This window comes from Diorhabda sublineata, chromosome 2 (assembly GCF_026230105.1).
Source record: "Diorhabda sublineata isolate icDioSubl1.1 chromosome 2, icDioSubl1.1, whole genome shotgun sequence".
In the NCBI taxonomy this organism is placed as follows: domain Eukaryota; kingdom Metazoa; phylum Arthropoda; class Insecta; order Coleoptera; family Chrysomelidae; genus Diorhabda; species Diorhabda sublineata.
Window position 1 is genome coordinate 39,889,347 of NC_079475.1, and position 15,053 is coordinate 39,904,399.

At 31.4% G+C, this 15,053-nt stretch overlaps 2 protein-coding genes across 2 annotated transcripts in view; both read left to right on the top strand.

The window, feature by feature from the left end:
• The window catches only part of LOC130453391 (laminin subunit gamma-1-like), a 29,512-nt gene extending 21,887 nt beyond the window's left edge, over nucleotides 1-7,625 (top strand). The window contains exons 7-14 of the mRNA XM_056793102.1: nucleotides 32-611; nucleotides 670-898; nucleotides 949-1,158; nucleotides 1,261-1,563; nucleotides 3,377-3,668; nucleotides 3,724-4,973; nucleotides 5,144-5,514; nucleotides 7,094-7,625. Coding sequence (XP_056649080.1) covers nucleotides 32-611; nucleotides 670-898; nucleotides 949-1,158; nucleotides 1,261-1,563; nucleotides 3,377-3,668; nucleotides 3,724-4,973; nucleotides 5,144-5,514; nucleotides 7,094-7,435 — 3,577 coding nt within the window. The 3' untranslated portion in view covers nucleotides 7,436-7,625. The remainder of the gene's footprint in view (nucleotides 1-31; nucleotides 612-669; nucleotides 899-948; nucleotides 1,159-1,260; nucleotides 1,564-3,376; nucleotides 3,669-3,723; nucleotides 4,974-5,143; nucleotides 5,515-7,093) is intronic.
• A 2,270-nt stretch (nucleotides 7,626-9,895) lies between these two features.
• LOC130440514 (uncharacterized) lies at nucleotides 9,896-14,182 on the top strand. The gene is made up of 6 exons (XM_056773740.1): nucleotides 9,896-10,075; nucleotides 10,327-10,681; nucleotides 11,266-11,318; nucleotides 12,307-12,486; nucleotides 13,679-13,815; nucleotides 14,015-14,182. Exons 1-6 carry the CDS (start codon nucleotides 10,030-10,032, stop codon nucleotides 14,147-14,149), a joined length of 906 nt encoding a protein of 301 aa, XP_056629718.1. The 5' UTR covers nucleotides 9,896-10,029; the 3' UTR covers nucleotides 14,150-14,182.
• The last annotated feature ends 871 nt before the right edge of the window (nucleotides 14,183-15,053 follow it).

Genomic DNA, 15,053 nt, shown 5'->3' on the forward strand with positions numbered 1-15,053 from the left:
CATTTTCCAGCGAAACGTTTCTTTATTTTAGATGCGAAGAAAACTTTTACGATTTCTCTTCATTGGGATGTAAAACTTGCGGTTGTCATCCAGCTGGTTCGTTTCGTAACGAACCGAGATGTGACGCCAATACGGGAATTTGTCAATGTAAAGATAACGTCGAAGGAAAACAATGTAACGATTGCAAGCCGGGTTTTTTCAATTTGGACGAAGAAAACGATTTTGGATGTACCCCGTGTTTTTGCTACGGTCATTCCGCACAATGCAGCTCCGCATCCCAGTTCTTCAGATATATAGTTGCATCTTCATTCTTCAGAGGAAATGAGAAATGGACGGCTGAAGATGAATATCATAGGAAAATCGAGGTTAAATACGAACCTATCAGTCAAAGTATTGGTGTTCATACAACTGGTGATGAAGCTGTTTATTTCGTGGCTCCAAATAGATTTTTAGGAGATCAAAGAACTTCTTACAATCAACTGTTGGAATTTACATTAAGGATTGGGGATAATAGAGTCGTTCCAACTGCGACAGATATTATATTAGAAGGCTCAGGAACGTCCGTTACTAATACCATTTTCGCACAAAAGAATCCAGTACCTAATATGCAAGTATGAATATTAATCGTGAACGATTCAATTATTATTGTAATTATTTAATTTTTATTAGAGTCAAGTCTATAAATTCCGTCTTCACGAACACCCCGATTACGGTTGGCAACCACGACTCCCTTCAAGGTCTTTCATTTCAATTTTGACCAATCTAACAGCCATAAAAATCAAAGGTACCTATGCACCTGAAGGAGTTGGATTCTTAGATGAAGTTAAACTAGAAACTGCTTCTAGAGGAGTGGCTGGGAAACCTGCTTTATGGGTAGAATCTTGCGCTTGTCCAACAGGTATGTTTTTATTTAATATAGAAACAATATTTAAATATTTTTTCTTCAAGGTTACGTTGGACAATTCTGTGAATCTTGTGCTCCGGGATTCAGACACGAACCAGCATTGGGAGGTTCGTTTATGCCTTGCGTTCCGTGCGATTGTAACAATCACGCTGAAATCTGCGATTCCGAAACGGGTCGATGTATTTGCTCTCATAATACCGCTGGAGAAAACTGCGAGTTTTGTGCCAGAGGTTATTATGGAAACGCTCTAGGAGGTGAGTAAATAAATAAACAAAATTTAGATCGAGCATTAATTTTAAAATACCCTGTATAGTTCATTTTCATTGACCTCGTATTTATTCTATCACCTTTTGTAGGTACCAACAACGATTGCAAACCTTGCGGTTGTCCAGAAGGTGGAGCATGTATACAAATTGATGACGATATGACAATGTGTACAGAATGTCCTACGGGATATACAGGTCATAAATGCGATCTTTGTTCAGATGGTTACTATGGGGATCCAACAGGAAGATATGGGCCAAGATCTCCATGTAGAGAATGTGAATGTAACAAAAACATAGATCTTAATGCTATTGGAAATTGTAATACCACAAGTGGGGAATGTCTTAGATGTATATACAATACTGGTGGAGTACAGTGCCAAGAATGCTTACCAGGTGATTACTATCTAATTTCAGCTCTGTTTCCTATATATGGGTTTATTGTTGATGTAGTTTACAATGACAAAATATTTAATACAAACATATTTTTACCAAAATTCATTTAATCATATTATTTGCTTATTAATAAGAAAGTTGACAAAACGATACTAAAAATAAATGAAAGAGTGTAAACATACAAGAACAGAAAGTCTTTAATCTAAGAGGATTATCCCAGAAATACCTGGTCAGACCTAGAGATGGCGATAGTTGCTTGAAAAATAACACAGTATCAGAAAATACACAATCTATTTAGTGAATGACTCAAGTTTGAAGACGCCATGTTGTTTAGTATTTGTTTGGCAACCATCAATAGTGAACGTTTTCAGTGAATTTGTAAACGTGGGAAAAATTAGTCCAACTAATATAAAAGCTGGACTAGATTCTTTTTTGGATGAGACTGCTCCTTCTTTATCAACAGTAAAATATTAGGTAGCAGAGTTTAACCATCAACCAGAAATGTTGAAGAAAATGGTTAGTCGTCGACTGAAAGTGAGCGAGTTACCAGACATAGTGCGCAAGATGGGTGCAGCGTTTGTTTATAATAGAACAAAAAGAGCATCGTGATGATGTTTCCATCGAGTGTTTGGCAATGTTTCATAGAAATAAAGCCGTTTCATAATAATGGATGAAACGTGGATCCATAACTTCACACCCGAAGCAAAAGAACAATCAAAACTGAAAAGGGAGAATCGACACCAAAGAAGGCAAAACCAGTTACATCTGCAGGCAAGGTCATGGCGAAAGTTTTTGGGCAATTCCAGGTACTTCTTGGACCATCCTCGTAGCGTAGAGTATTATGCGAACTTCTTGGAATGTTTGAGCAAAGAAATGAAGAAAAACCGCCGCATTTGGCTAAGAATAAAATGTTATTTCATCAAGACAATTGCACCAGCTCCCACATAGTACATTGCAATAGCCAAAATTAATGATATTTACCAGATTTAGCCACTTCGGGTTATTTTTTGTCCACAGGCTTGAACAAATGTCTCAAACAATAAAGAAGTGATGTCGGTAGTTACTGGATATTTTGAGGCGCTTGACGATTCTTATTAAAAATATATTTTTTTCTAAATTTTTTGTGTTTTCTTTGTTGGACCAGGCACTTCTGGGACCATCCTCGTATTTTATACATTTTTTCGTACTTTTGCTCTACTTAAGTTGATGACTTCATTTCAGAATGGAATAATTGTTGTTAGGTTGAATTTTCCTATTTCCAAAATTTACTTTGATAATTTTTGAAAATTAAATTCATTCTTTTTACGAATACAATTGTACTGTACTGAAAGACTAACTTCTAGTCACTTTATTATTCAGAAAAACTAGAAAGTTCTAAGAAAACTTCACAACTATAATGTCTATATAAATATAAACATCTGTAAGAAACGCAAGAACAACTACAAGAATAAAAAAAAGATTTACTTGAAGTTATGATAAACAATACATTAGTAGAAGTTAAAAACTTAACCTACAAATGCGAACCTATGTATTAAGCACTCTGGGTTAACTGATTATCATTAGTATTTAAACTAATTTCATTTTTAGTAGATTTTTCTTAGTTGTTTTTACAATTTCAGTTTTGTTGATTTACAATCAATTCTAGCATCTTTTTTGACACCTTCCTCTTCTTCTCTTCATTATTAATTATTCGTACTAAAACTAATTAACTAAACAGTACAAGTCAACTTAAGAACATAGATAAATATTTTGTGTTTTAAAAATTCCAGCTATCCTTGTAGACTATTCGAAATAATTAGATTTCCTTTCGTAGGTTTCTATGGTAACGCCGTGGTTCTTCCCAAAGGCGACTGTAAACCTTGTACCTGTTATCCAGTCGGGACTGTTGCTGAGAAATCTGGAGCACCCGATTGTGACCAAACTACTGGAACTTGTTCTTGTAAACCTCACGTTGTCGGTCTAAATTGTGATCGTTGCGAAGACGGATATTACAATATAATGAGTGGAGAAGGATGTCACGCTTGTAATTGCGATTCAATAGGATCTTATAACCAAACCTGCGATCTTCTAACAGGACAATGTTACTGCAGACCCGGCGTAACAGGGTAAATATCCCGTATATACGTATTATTTTTTTACGTTACAGGTAATTGTTTTTAGTTTGAGGTGTGATCATTGCGAAGCTAGAAAATATGGTTTTTCTGTAGAAGGTTGTAAAGACTGCGATTGTGATTCTATTGGTTCCAAAGACCTCCAATGTGATCCATTTGGACAATGTCCTTGTTTAGACAATGTAGAAGGAAGAAGATGTGATAGATGCAAAGAAAATAAGTATGATAGAAAAAGAGGCTGCATAGATTGTCCAGACTGTTATAATTTAGTGCGAGATGCTTATAGAACGCACGAAAATAAACTGGAAAGATTAAATGATATACTAGATGAAATAGAAAGAAGACCGACTGTGATAGCAGACGACGAATTTCCAGAAGAATTGGAAAAATTAAGAACAAATATTAGTAACACGTATGAAAAAGTAAAAAATATCACTGGAGATCACAGCGCCATTCAACAAGTGCACGATATTAGGGAAAGGGAAAAAGAAATTTCACGAACTCTATCGGAAATAGACGAAACTCTTTTTCTTTTTAGAGAAAAAAGTCACATAACTGAAATGAATTTGGATCATATTGAAACTAATTTAGAAGAAGGCGAAATGAGATTATCGGAAATCACTAGTACTTTCGATTCCCAAGCTAAAGAAGCTCTAGATCACGCTATAGAAAGCTCAAAGAAAGCCGGACAGCAATCGGAAAAAATGACTGAAATAGCACACGAAGCTAGAGAGATAGCCGAACAATTGGACGAAAAAGCTAAAAAAATCACTGATACTGCAGCTGAAGCTAAAAACAAATCGATAGAAGCCTATCTAACAGCTAAAAATGCAACTAGTGATCAATCGGATGTCAGCGATAAAGCTAGAAAATTGAAACACGAAATATTAGATCTCGAAAATAAATTAAATAGAACTAAAGAATGGACAAGTGAAGTAGCTTCGAAATCTTTAATTGCGAAAAACGACGCTTTGACTTTACTTAACGAAGTTAAGAATTTAGAAGTTCCTACAATCGATATTCCAGAATTAAAATTCAGATCTGACGATTTACGCGACCGTGCTTACAAGTTGCGAAATGAAAGTGAAGCTTTATTCAGAGACAGCCAAGAAATGAGGAAAAATGTCGAAGAAAAATCGAATATTGCGAGGAGTTTATTGGAAACCGCGTACGAACAACAATCGATTACCGACGAATTACTTAACGATATTCATGCCACCAAGGAACGAACTGATAATTCTATTGACAGATGGAAGAAAATTTTGAACGACACTGAAAGCATTTATAATGATCTAAAAGGTATGACGCTTTTATTTGATCTCAAAAATTAATACTTTACTTGTAATTAGATTTGTATTTCAATCCGCCCAGAATATACGAATTAAGATATTTTTTAAAGACATTACATTATAGACGAAAAATATTTCATTCAAATTATCTTGTATTTATTTGATCAAACGTTTCTGTAGATTTCGACTCAGAAACCCAGAAGAGTAGACAAGAAGCAGACGAAGCGCTATCAACGATTAAAAACATTGAAGCTATCATCATAGAAGCTTCCAATAAAACCTACGAAGATCAACAAGCTTTAAAAGACGCCACACAAAACGCGAATTCAGCTTTGGTGAAAGCTGTACAAGCTGATGGTTTAGCCAAGAATGCTTCAAACGTTGCCGAAAAGATCAAACAGGAAGCAGGACAGTTGCTCAGAAATACTACAATTTTGACAGAAGATGCCGAGCTGATGAGTGAAAAAGTCGTTGAAACTAATAAAACACTCAATGGATATCTGGGTTATGCTTCGACAAATGGGTCGTTTATAAATGAGGCAAAGGAGAAGGTTAGTGTTGTTTAATGAAATCAGTTTTTAAATAAGAAATTGAAACACTTGACTAAATTGAAAATTACGACGATTTAATGCTTATGAAACTCATTAAATTGATTAAAACGTTGACTCGCCTAGGCAATTTCTGTAATGTAAGCTTTGGAAAAAGTTTTATTTAGTTAGCAGTCAACTCGAAGAAAAAAGATTATATTGAACATTTCCAAAATTGTTCTAAAAATATAAAGGTGTTCACTGTAAAATAGAAAATAACAGTCCAAGGGTTTTGAAAATTACTTCAGATTTTTAATAACAGAAAAGTTCATAGTCAATTATTTTTAATAGAAACTGATTAATGTTGTTAATTATCATCTTTTCAATAATATGAGGTCATAATAAAGCATTCAATAGATTGCAAGCGTTTCTAGAACTACAATTTAACGCCCATAAGGCATTTATCACATTAAAATCTAGTCTACAGTGACCAATGAGTAATTTAATTCTCATCTAATCTAATGGAGTTTGAATTTAAGGTATACTCATCAGCTAACATAGTATGGATTACACATAAACTCTGCTTTTGTACTAAAAACACTAAAGTTACTCAAAAGGATCGATTCTCTTGAATCTTTCTATCAAGGAGCTGCATGGTCTCAACATTGACATCATAATGGAATCTTTATGCATGACCTTGGTTGGTTTCTTGATGGTTTGGTCAACATGTCCATTTACTGGTCCCTATGTATTAATCAAGTTTCTCAGCGGGTTGTTTTGGAATTTATGAATGATTATTAAGCTTCTTGCTTTGGTACAACCCCATAGTTGGACACCATAAGTCAATTCAGTATTAAGTCTGATTATGAAGCATAAGTTAATTAGCAAGTACATTCTATTTTCAATTTTGCCGTGTTTGTGGAGTTAATGTGAACTGATTTCTTCTCATTATATTTAATTTTGTATCTACTCTATCTCAGAGAGCTGTTTTTATGATTGTTGGTTGATTTTTCATTGCCCAAAAAATGATAGAATGTATAAAATTCTTTTTGGCTCATGCTATAGCAAATACAAAAAAAATTGTCTTCTTCCGGCTCCTTATGGTTACAATATTCCTCCTCTCTTTCGTCCAGATTCCTCTACATGTTTTGTAGTAACTTTTTTAATAAAATTAATAACAAAGCTGCTAAAACAATTAATAATAATATAAATTTGGATTTGATAATGGGTTTTTTAGAATATAAATTATTCCAGTTTCATTTCATTTAAGTTTCTTGGGCTTGTGGAACAAAAATGTTTGAACCTCCTTCTTTTTGTAGAGGACATCTTCAATCATAACTGGTTCATCAGCATTGATTGGATTCCAATATGACGAATTATCTCTATTAATATGATTTTAGATGTTTCTCGAATAAAATTTTCTGTTGCTATGTATTTGGGGCACTTGTGATTATTAAGAATTAGATATCTGGATGATATCAGTTAAACCATTTCTCTTACTATCTGTAGTAGATAATTCAATATTTGTTATGAGAATGAGAAAGGGTGGTGATTCATTTAATGGTTAATTCATTTTCTTGTTGTATCTTACGAATTGTTTCAGGTTGGTAGTGCTGGAAAAGAAACTGATGAAACATCTAAGAAAGTTACAGAGCTGCTGCAAAATGTCGAAAACATAATGGCGGAATTAGCGAATTCTCCTGATATTAACGATACGGAAATAAACCGTTTAGAAGAAGTCATCCAGCAAACGGAATATCAGTTGCAAGAATCGAAGCTCGACGAAAAATTGGCGAATCTACAAAAGGAACATCAAGAACAAGCCGATTTAATCGAACAATATAAAATCGATATAAAAAAATTGCAAGATGATGTCGATAATATTGAAGCTATAGTACACGCGTTACCCGAAGGATGTTTTAGAAATTTAGAGTTGGAACCATAGATGATTGCTGATGTTTTCACTAAAAAGATACCAAAGAAAATGTTCTTATTTTTCTATTTATTTCCTATTTACTGTACATAAGAACTGAAAATTGAAAATAATGTTCCGATTTAAGATTCATACTTATATTTTTTTAAGTTTTATACAGTCGTGTACGTTTCATGTTTTAATAATAAAATTTAATCGAAGATTTGGATTTTTTTCTTTGAAGTATTTGGATAAAAGTGGTAATTATGTAAATATTTTTCTAATACTAATTCCCACGGTACCATTTTGACCTGTTTATATACAGATTTCATATTGTTAAGCCATCAGTTGAACTACTATAAAAATGATAAAAATGAAAATTTCATTAACACTACTGAAAAAAGCGAACCCCAGATGTCTCTAGCAGTTGTAACTACTTGTTAACGTGTCTATAAAGAAAAAAAAACATACATCAACTATAATTGTTTCCCAAAATTTCATCCCTCTTTGATCTACGCACAGAAAAGTTTGGGAAACTCTGCAACTTTAAAGTTGATCCTATATTAACCTTTCGACTGAATGCTACAGGTGTTTTGTTTGGGTTTTCCCTTATACCTGAAGGATTAACGAGACTTCTTATCCCTCATTATTCCACCCCTACCACAACCTTTACACAATGGAAAAGAAATCAGAAAAAAATTTTACAGTGGTTTAGTCATAAACAACTATAAATATTGTTCAAATAAAACTTGTTTTTAATTTTTGTGATTCTAGTATTTAATAATAAATAATTATACTCTATAAGTATCATCTAATAGTTTACCTATATATATATATATATATATATATATATATATATATATATATATATATATATATATATATATATATATATATATATATATATATTATTTATTTCTACCTCTATTATTGTTTTTATTTTTCTATTGTTGTCGCTAGCACGTTATTTGCCGGGCATGAAACTCATTCTCTCTTTGAGTTCTGGCATAAATAAATAGCTTATGGATGTTTTTCCTTTTAACAAATCAATAAAAGTTTTATGTTAAAAGTTAACTGTATTATTTTTAATTCAAATAAAGTTTAATAAAATGGAGTTGTGTACGCCTATGAGTCTAACCTGAAGTTAGCCGTTCCTCTAATTTGATAATTCTACACAGTTCTCTGTTATAAATCGACTCAGATGAATATTCTATTATTTAGATGTACAATATAAGGAAAATACTAAAAAATTATGTCAATTTTATATGATATAATCAAGAAGTTCTATTTCTGTGGAAGGATTACATATGATACATTGAACAAAATTTAATTATACTACACAATTCATATTATTTCTACGAAAAAGGAATCTTAACCTCACAAATAAGGAATTTTATCCATTGTCAACGTAAGTATAGGTAATATTCCTTTTTTTTTTAAATTATTTTATATTGTTACTATTATTATTATTGGCCAATAATACGTGAAGGAACTGACCTGAGATGATAATATCTTGCAATATCAGATCTAAAACTTGCATTTACTTCTGTGAATTGTCAGTAACAAATCTTCAACTCATTGGATTTTCTTCAGTCCAGATATTTATCTTCCATTCATCTTTAATAATTAGCAATTATTTTGTATTTTGATTCAAATTTAACTTCTATTTCTTATAACTTTGCACTCCCCATTCTCTTTTCTGCTGATACTACTAATATGACTGACTAGACTTTTGCTCTTGTCTCCTCACAATGTTCTTCACTTTTCAAACACTTGTCAGTTCTTATATTTATGTTTTTAAATAAACGTTTATTTCATTAATAGTTTATGAATTTTCACTATTATGGGTCATTTTGGCAACAGTTTCATATATTTTTTTAAAAAAAATCAATCTTCCACTAAGTTTTATATTAATTTATAATTAATAACATTATTCTATGATATAAATTATGATTTGTACATATGCAATCCTTTTAGAATATATCATTTTTAATAAATAATTCCTTATATATAAAATAACTATAATTAATTAACTTGCAAATATCAATTCAATTTCTTTTATTTTTTTTATCGATTTTCTGCCTTTAGTTTAATTATTATCTTTAGTAAAACTAATCTCAATACATTATAAATTTTCATTATGTACCTACTTGCTTTTAGATTTCTGATCATTTCAATGTATAATAAAATATCATTTTATGGATTTATTGTTTTAATTAAAATATTAATTAAACAAAGAAGATATAAAACTACCGTAATACCAACATTAGGAGCTAATTATTAGGTATAATTCAGTTAAAATCCATTGTAAAAAACACAGGTTAGAGTAAATAATTTAATTTAGCAAAATTAAATATAAAAATAAACATTCACATGAAGGTTTTGAATAGAATAAACTTGTGTTGTATCCAGTACAACGAGCGCCTGCTGGAAATACTTCTTTATATTTTGATTATCTCTATCACTAAAAACTTCTCATATCTACCCTGTAACATTGAATAAATAGACGTGGATGGTTTATATCCAACAACTTTGAATAATGATCTGATTCATTGAATTGATAAGATAGTAACTTTTACAAATCCTATCAAGGTAGAGTTTTTAGGTTATGTAGGTAGTGCTTCAAAATGTTGATATTATTTTCAACTATCTTAATATTCTCACTTGTTTCTAGTAAGTGAATAAACAAATTATTAGATTTTTTGTAAATTAAATCTCGCATTTCATTTAGAAATATAATTGTGTGATTCGTGTTGGCCTTTACACAAATAATTTAACTACTTTTACTTCGACAACAATGCCAAAAGTAATTTATATTGAAAAAAACATGTTCTTGTTTAAATTTCACTCGAAATTAGTATAATATTATTGATAATTAAACTGAACTTTAAGAAAACGTAAAAAAAATCGTTTATAAATTTTAGGCGAAACTGAAATTTTGGAGGAATGTATGAAAAAGGCCCGAAATGAATTCGACAACGCATTGTTGGATCCTCCTAAATTTACAGTCCCCGATGAGTTTAAAGACATCAAAGATCTTATAAATCTTATCAAAGTAATAATTTCCGACATAAAACCAACAAAAAAATTAGATGAGCTATTTGGTGATGCTGTAAATAAATTGAAGAAACTACCAAATCAATTGAAATTATTCCGAGAAGCATACGACGTTCTTAAAAAAATTGAAGCTGGCGCCGATAAATTACAAAAACAAAAAGTGTTTAATAACGACACTGAAAAAACTTGCTCTGCAGCTAAACATAGATATGATAATATTAGGTATGACTTTTTACTATCTTTTGGTCGAAGGTTATTTACCAAATCATCTGGGAACATCACGAAGGAATGAAACCATGGTGCATGTCACTGGAATTTTATTATACCACTAATTAACACTTAGAGTACACTACGTTACATTAAAATACCATTGCCTTTTCAGTTGTTTTTTGTCTTATTTTGAACATTTTCGTGTGTTTTGGAATAATTACTATTTACGGTAACGTTCCTAAGTTATACACCGAAATCCTGACAAGGTAGAGTTCATAACCTCAATATGCAGTACGTTATGACAGTTCATCGTCGACTAATATGCGGAGTGACGGATAGAGGTCACTATAAAAACTTTTTAATCTATATCCAGCTTTTCTTTCAATCTACATTTTGCCGTATTCCTATCTATATTTGATCAGTTTCTCGATATTTATTTTGGTTTACTAGCAATTTTTGAAGGTATTTCAATCTTTGTCTTTTATAACCTCACTTTTACTCCCCTATACATTTTCTTACAGATATTTGTTATAAGTATCAAATCAATTTTGTTCTCTACTGTATATTTAATCAAAGACGTTAACATTTATTTTTAGAAAGGACCTAGAAGAAGTTCGAAAACTGGGATCACAAGTAAATGCAACAATAGGTAAAAATTATATTTTTCATTAATGAAAATCGATTTTATGGGTGATAAATACTGATTCAATTTTCCTTCACTCGCATTTTAAATTTAAAAATATTCTTGAAATAATTTATTTTCATAAACTTTATTATCTTTTTACATCGGTTTCTGATTCATTTTATACTTGGTAGGAATATTTTTGAACGAGATTTTTATGTCTTCTTTCCATTTAGAAAGAATTGTTTGATTAAAAATTTTCTACCTGTTTCCCATTAGTAGTAATTTTTCTCAAACACGTGAAGCATATTTTAATATAATGGGTGTCAGAATTGTTGTCTATCTAGACGGTTGAGAAATGAGGTTTGCTCTTGGTAGCTGCACTGAAACTGTACTGAACTGTACCGGTGCGGCCCAGTTCATGAGTGTACAGAATTAATTCGATCGGATTCAAAGAACGATGTAGTGCAGAGCATTTGTTGATTGTCGTATTTGAGGTTATTTGATGTGATTCAGGCCTTCTAGTATTAACAATTATGGAAAACGATTTAGTATTTTTTGATATTTTACATTCGTCCGATGACGAAGATGTAGTGCCAACGATTCCAGATTACACTTTCTTGCACTGCACTGGGTGAACTGACTACAAGACCTAGTGCAAGCAGTACATTGAACTGTATGAACTAGTTCTCTTGCACTGCTACTAAAAACAGCAACACTAGCGCTGGCACGGCTACAAAGAACGCTTTAGTGTACACTTCTTGAACCAGTTCTGTCAGTGATTCCTCAAACCTCATACATGGAAAGTAGTACAGTCGATGATATTGTTTCATTAATAAATTATATTTTTATATTAAAGTCCACAACTATTTTTTTATAAACGTTTGGAATGCGACACAAAATTTTTATTTTAACCAACTACAAACTGTCTTACTCTTCTTTATAAGTATTTAGGAAGCTCAATTTAGTAAACGAATTCTACGTTTTCATTTTATCATCAGTGATATTTTTATAGTTAAATGGAAAATAGATAGAATAAACGAAGAAAGTTTCAAAGTTAAAAAATCGTTGGATGAACTAAAAGTTCCAATTAATCTCGATGAAAAATATTTATGTGAAAAAAACATACTGGAAATATTTAAAGCGATCAAAGAAGTATCTTTTAATATAAAAAAACTGTTGGAAATAATAAAAGGTAAGTGTTATTCAACTAATTGTACATAAATACAGTGAAAATAAAAAGTGCAATAAGTGTAAACTAGTATCAACACTTTGAGGGTTTTTATTTTCCCCACCTGTGCGGAACAAAAAACACAAACTGTTAGCTAGAAGTGACAAAGAAAAAGCGGATTTATCTCCTCGTTACAGTCTTCCAGCGATTAAGACACGATATAGATCAAAACTATAAACACAGGACGCCAAATAAAAGCAATGACTCCAAAAGGGCACCGATCTAATAACATCCAAAATGTTAAAAGAATTACTACAAAAAGGAATAATCATATTACAACGCAATTATAACACTCGGATACTGGCCAAAATAATTTAAAGTTTTGATTAGTAAACCAGGCAAAAACTCAATCAGTGTGTCATTTTACCGTCCATTAAGCTTGCTATCAATAATTTTCTTCAAACTACTGCTACGTAGAATAACTGAAGATATATTTCCGCAGGATGGGATCCCTGTCATCAAATTGGATTCGACAGTCCACCAAGTTCACCGACTCACACAGAAGCCCTTGATATCGGACGGAAATTCAAAATTTTTTCTAATGAACAGAACCTTCCAAACGAAGAGAGGTCCAAATTTTTTCCTATCCCAGCAGAGGTGCCACAGGGTAGCATATTAGGCCGGCTATTTTACATATATCAGATATATCATAGACACAGAAAATACCTAGACAAAAAACGTAACTGAAAACATCACATCACCAAATAAAACAAAATAATAAATGCAAGAGAAAATAGAAACTGTGTCATCAAGGGTATCCCGAGGTTGCGCTTCCAAATCTAACATAAATATTATCCCAATGCAATCACGACATTTATAAATGGATCTGGGAGTGCCCTCAGTAGAAGAAGTTAGCTAAGAGGGGATCATAAAACCACTACTAGAAGAATTGTTGAGAAATGTAAAAAGTCTGAAAAACATTTGCCAATAGATCTAGTGTGAAGTATTAGAGGTTAGATCACGGGATATAAACCTCATCAAAATCTTATAAATGTTCGATTATCTAACACTCTCAAGCAAATTTTTTCAAAGAATGTAGATTAAATATTCTGATTGTTAATAAAAATTTGTTACGAAAAAAATTCCATAGAAACTCTCGAGCAGTTAAGAAGATTCAAATTTTATCGTGAAATTTAACCTAACAATTCCATTACAGAAAATATCAGATCAGAATTACAAGAGCTCACGAATAAATTAAAGCCTCCTCCAATAAATGAAGATATACCCAATATGCCTTTCACTAAACTGCAGTTACAGGATGCTATCAAATATGTTAAACGAAACTTGAAAAAAGTAAGTCATTTATAATTATGCCTTGGTCAATTATATCACATTTTAATGCTTCTTTGAGATTTTCGCTTTTGTAAATTTAATATTATTGAGGAAAACCAAATTCACCTTTTCGGAAAAGTATGTTTTTTGATTTACATTGCTGTAAATGTAGGTTTTGTCCTTTAGATGTATTATGTATTAGAATATATTTTGTTTTTAGGCGGAAAAATTACGTGATTTAATAGAAAAGAAGAAAATAACCGAATCTGATTTTGACAATCTTGAAAAAATCGTATGTAATCTCCACAAAAATGATGTTTGTAAAATTGTTATACCTGTACCTGTTGAAAATTAATTTTTTCGTAATAAATTTATTAATTAAATGGAATTTATACCATTTGATATTTTTATTATCATACACGCAGGTCTTTTAGCCGTGTAGCGTTTTCCAATCCTGAATTTTTCTCTCTTTTAAGTCTTCCATCGGCTCTACATATAATCTTTTCCTTTGTCTCCTTCTTTTCTTGTTCCTCCTTGTTTTATCCCATCATCTCTTTTACCTTCTACTATCCTTCTGAGTATTTTTTCCCATATACCTAACCTGTCATTTATAATAGATTATTTCAGGACATAACCTCAAAGAATCCTTGAAGGGTAACCATCTCCTTATTTCAAAGGAGCTATGGAGGCATTTTTTTGTGTTTTTAATTTGTAAAGTTGATTCTTAAGTAGTTATCTTGTGGATACAAACAAAAAATAGACTGGTTTAGTTTTAGAGACTCAGACTTAGTTTGAAAGTAGTGGACTTAAAAAGTTACCATAAATACAATCAACTAAAATCTGGGAAAATTCAACTTTTCAACTGTGTACTTTTTGAAAAGCTTTGTAGCTTAAAAATAATCTGAAAGTTTCAGTATCGGATAACAATTAGTTCAGAGGTAATTGTTTAAAATTAAACTAGAAAAACTGCTATTATTGTCACTTGACCGGACACTGAGCAAGACAGTATTCTAAGCAACACAAGACAAGAAATCTTCAAGGAAAATTTGTTTCTACAGTAAAAACTTGTCATTTCAAAATTAGGGAACAAAAATCAAAAGCAGCTGGTTTTGATATTAAATTGACGGTGTTGAAAGGAAACATAACCTCTAGTATACAATTTTTTTCATCTACACCATACTTCCAGAGCTAGTAATGAGAAATTATATAAAATAAAAGATAATATATAAATTATTATAGATACCAACACTTTCCCAAAT

Bases quoted from the DNA above. Each gene is read 5' to 3' on its own strand.
- LOC130440514 (XM_056773740.1), top strand. From the start codon at position 10,030: ATGTTGATATTATTTTCAACTATCTTAATATTCTCACTTGTTTCTA. The intron at 12,487-13,678 runs GTAAGTGTTATT...ATTCCATTACAG, and splicing joins ACTGTTGGAAATAATAAAAG to AAAATATCAGATCAGAATTA. The intron at 13,816-14,014 runs GTAAGTCATTTA...TTTTGTTTTTAG, and splicing joins TTAAACGAAACTTGAAAAAA to GCGGAAAAATTACGTGATTT.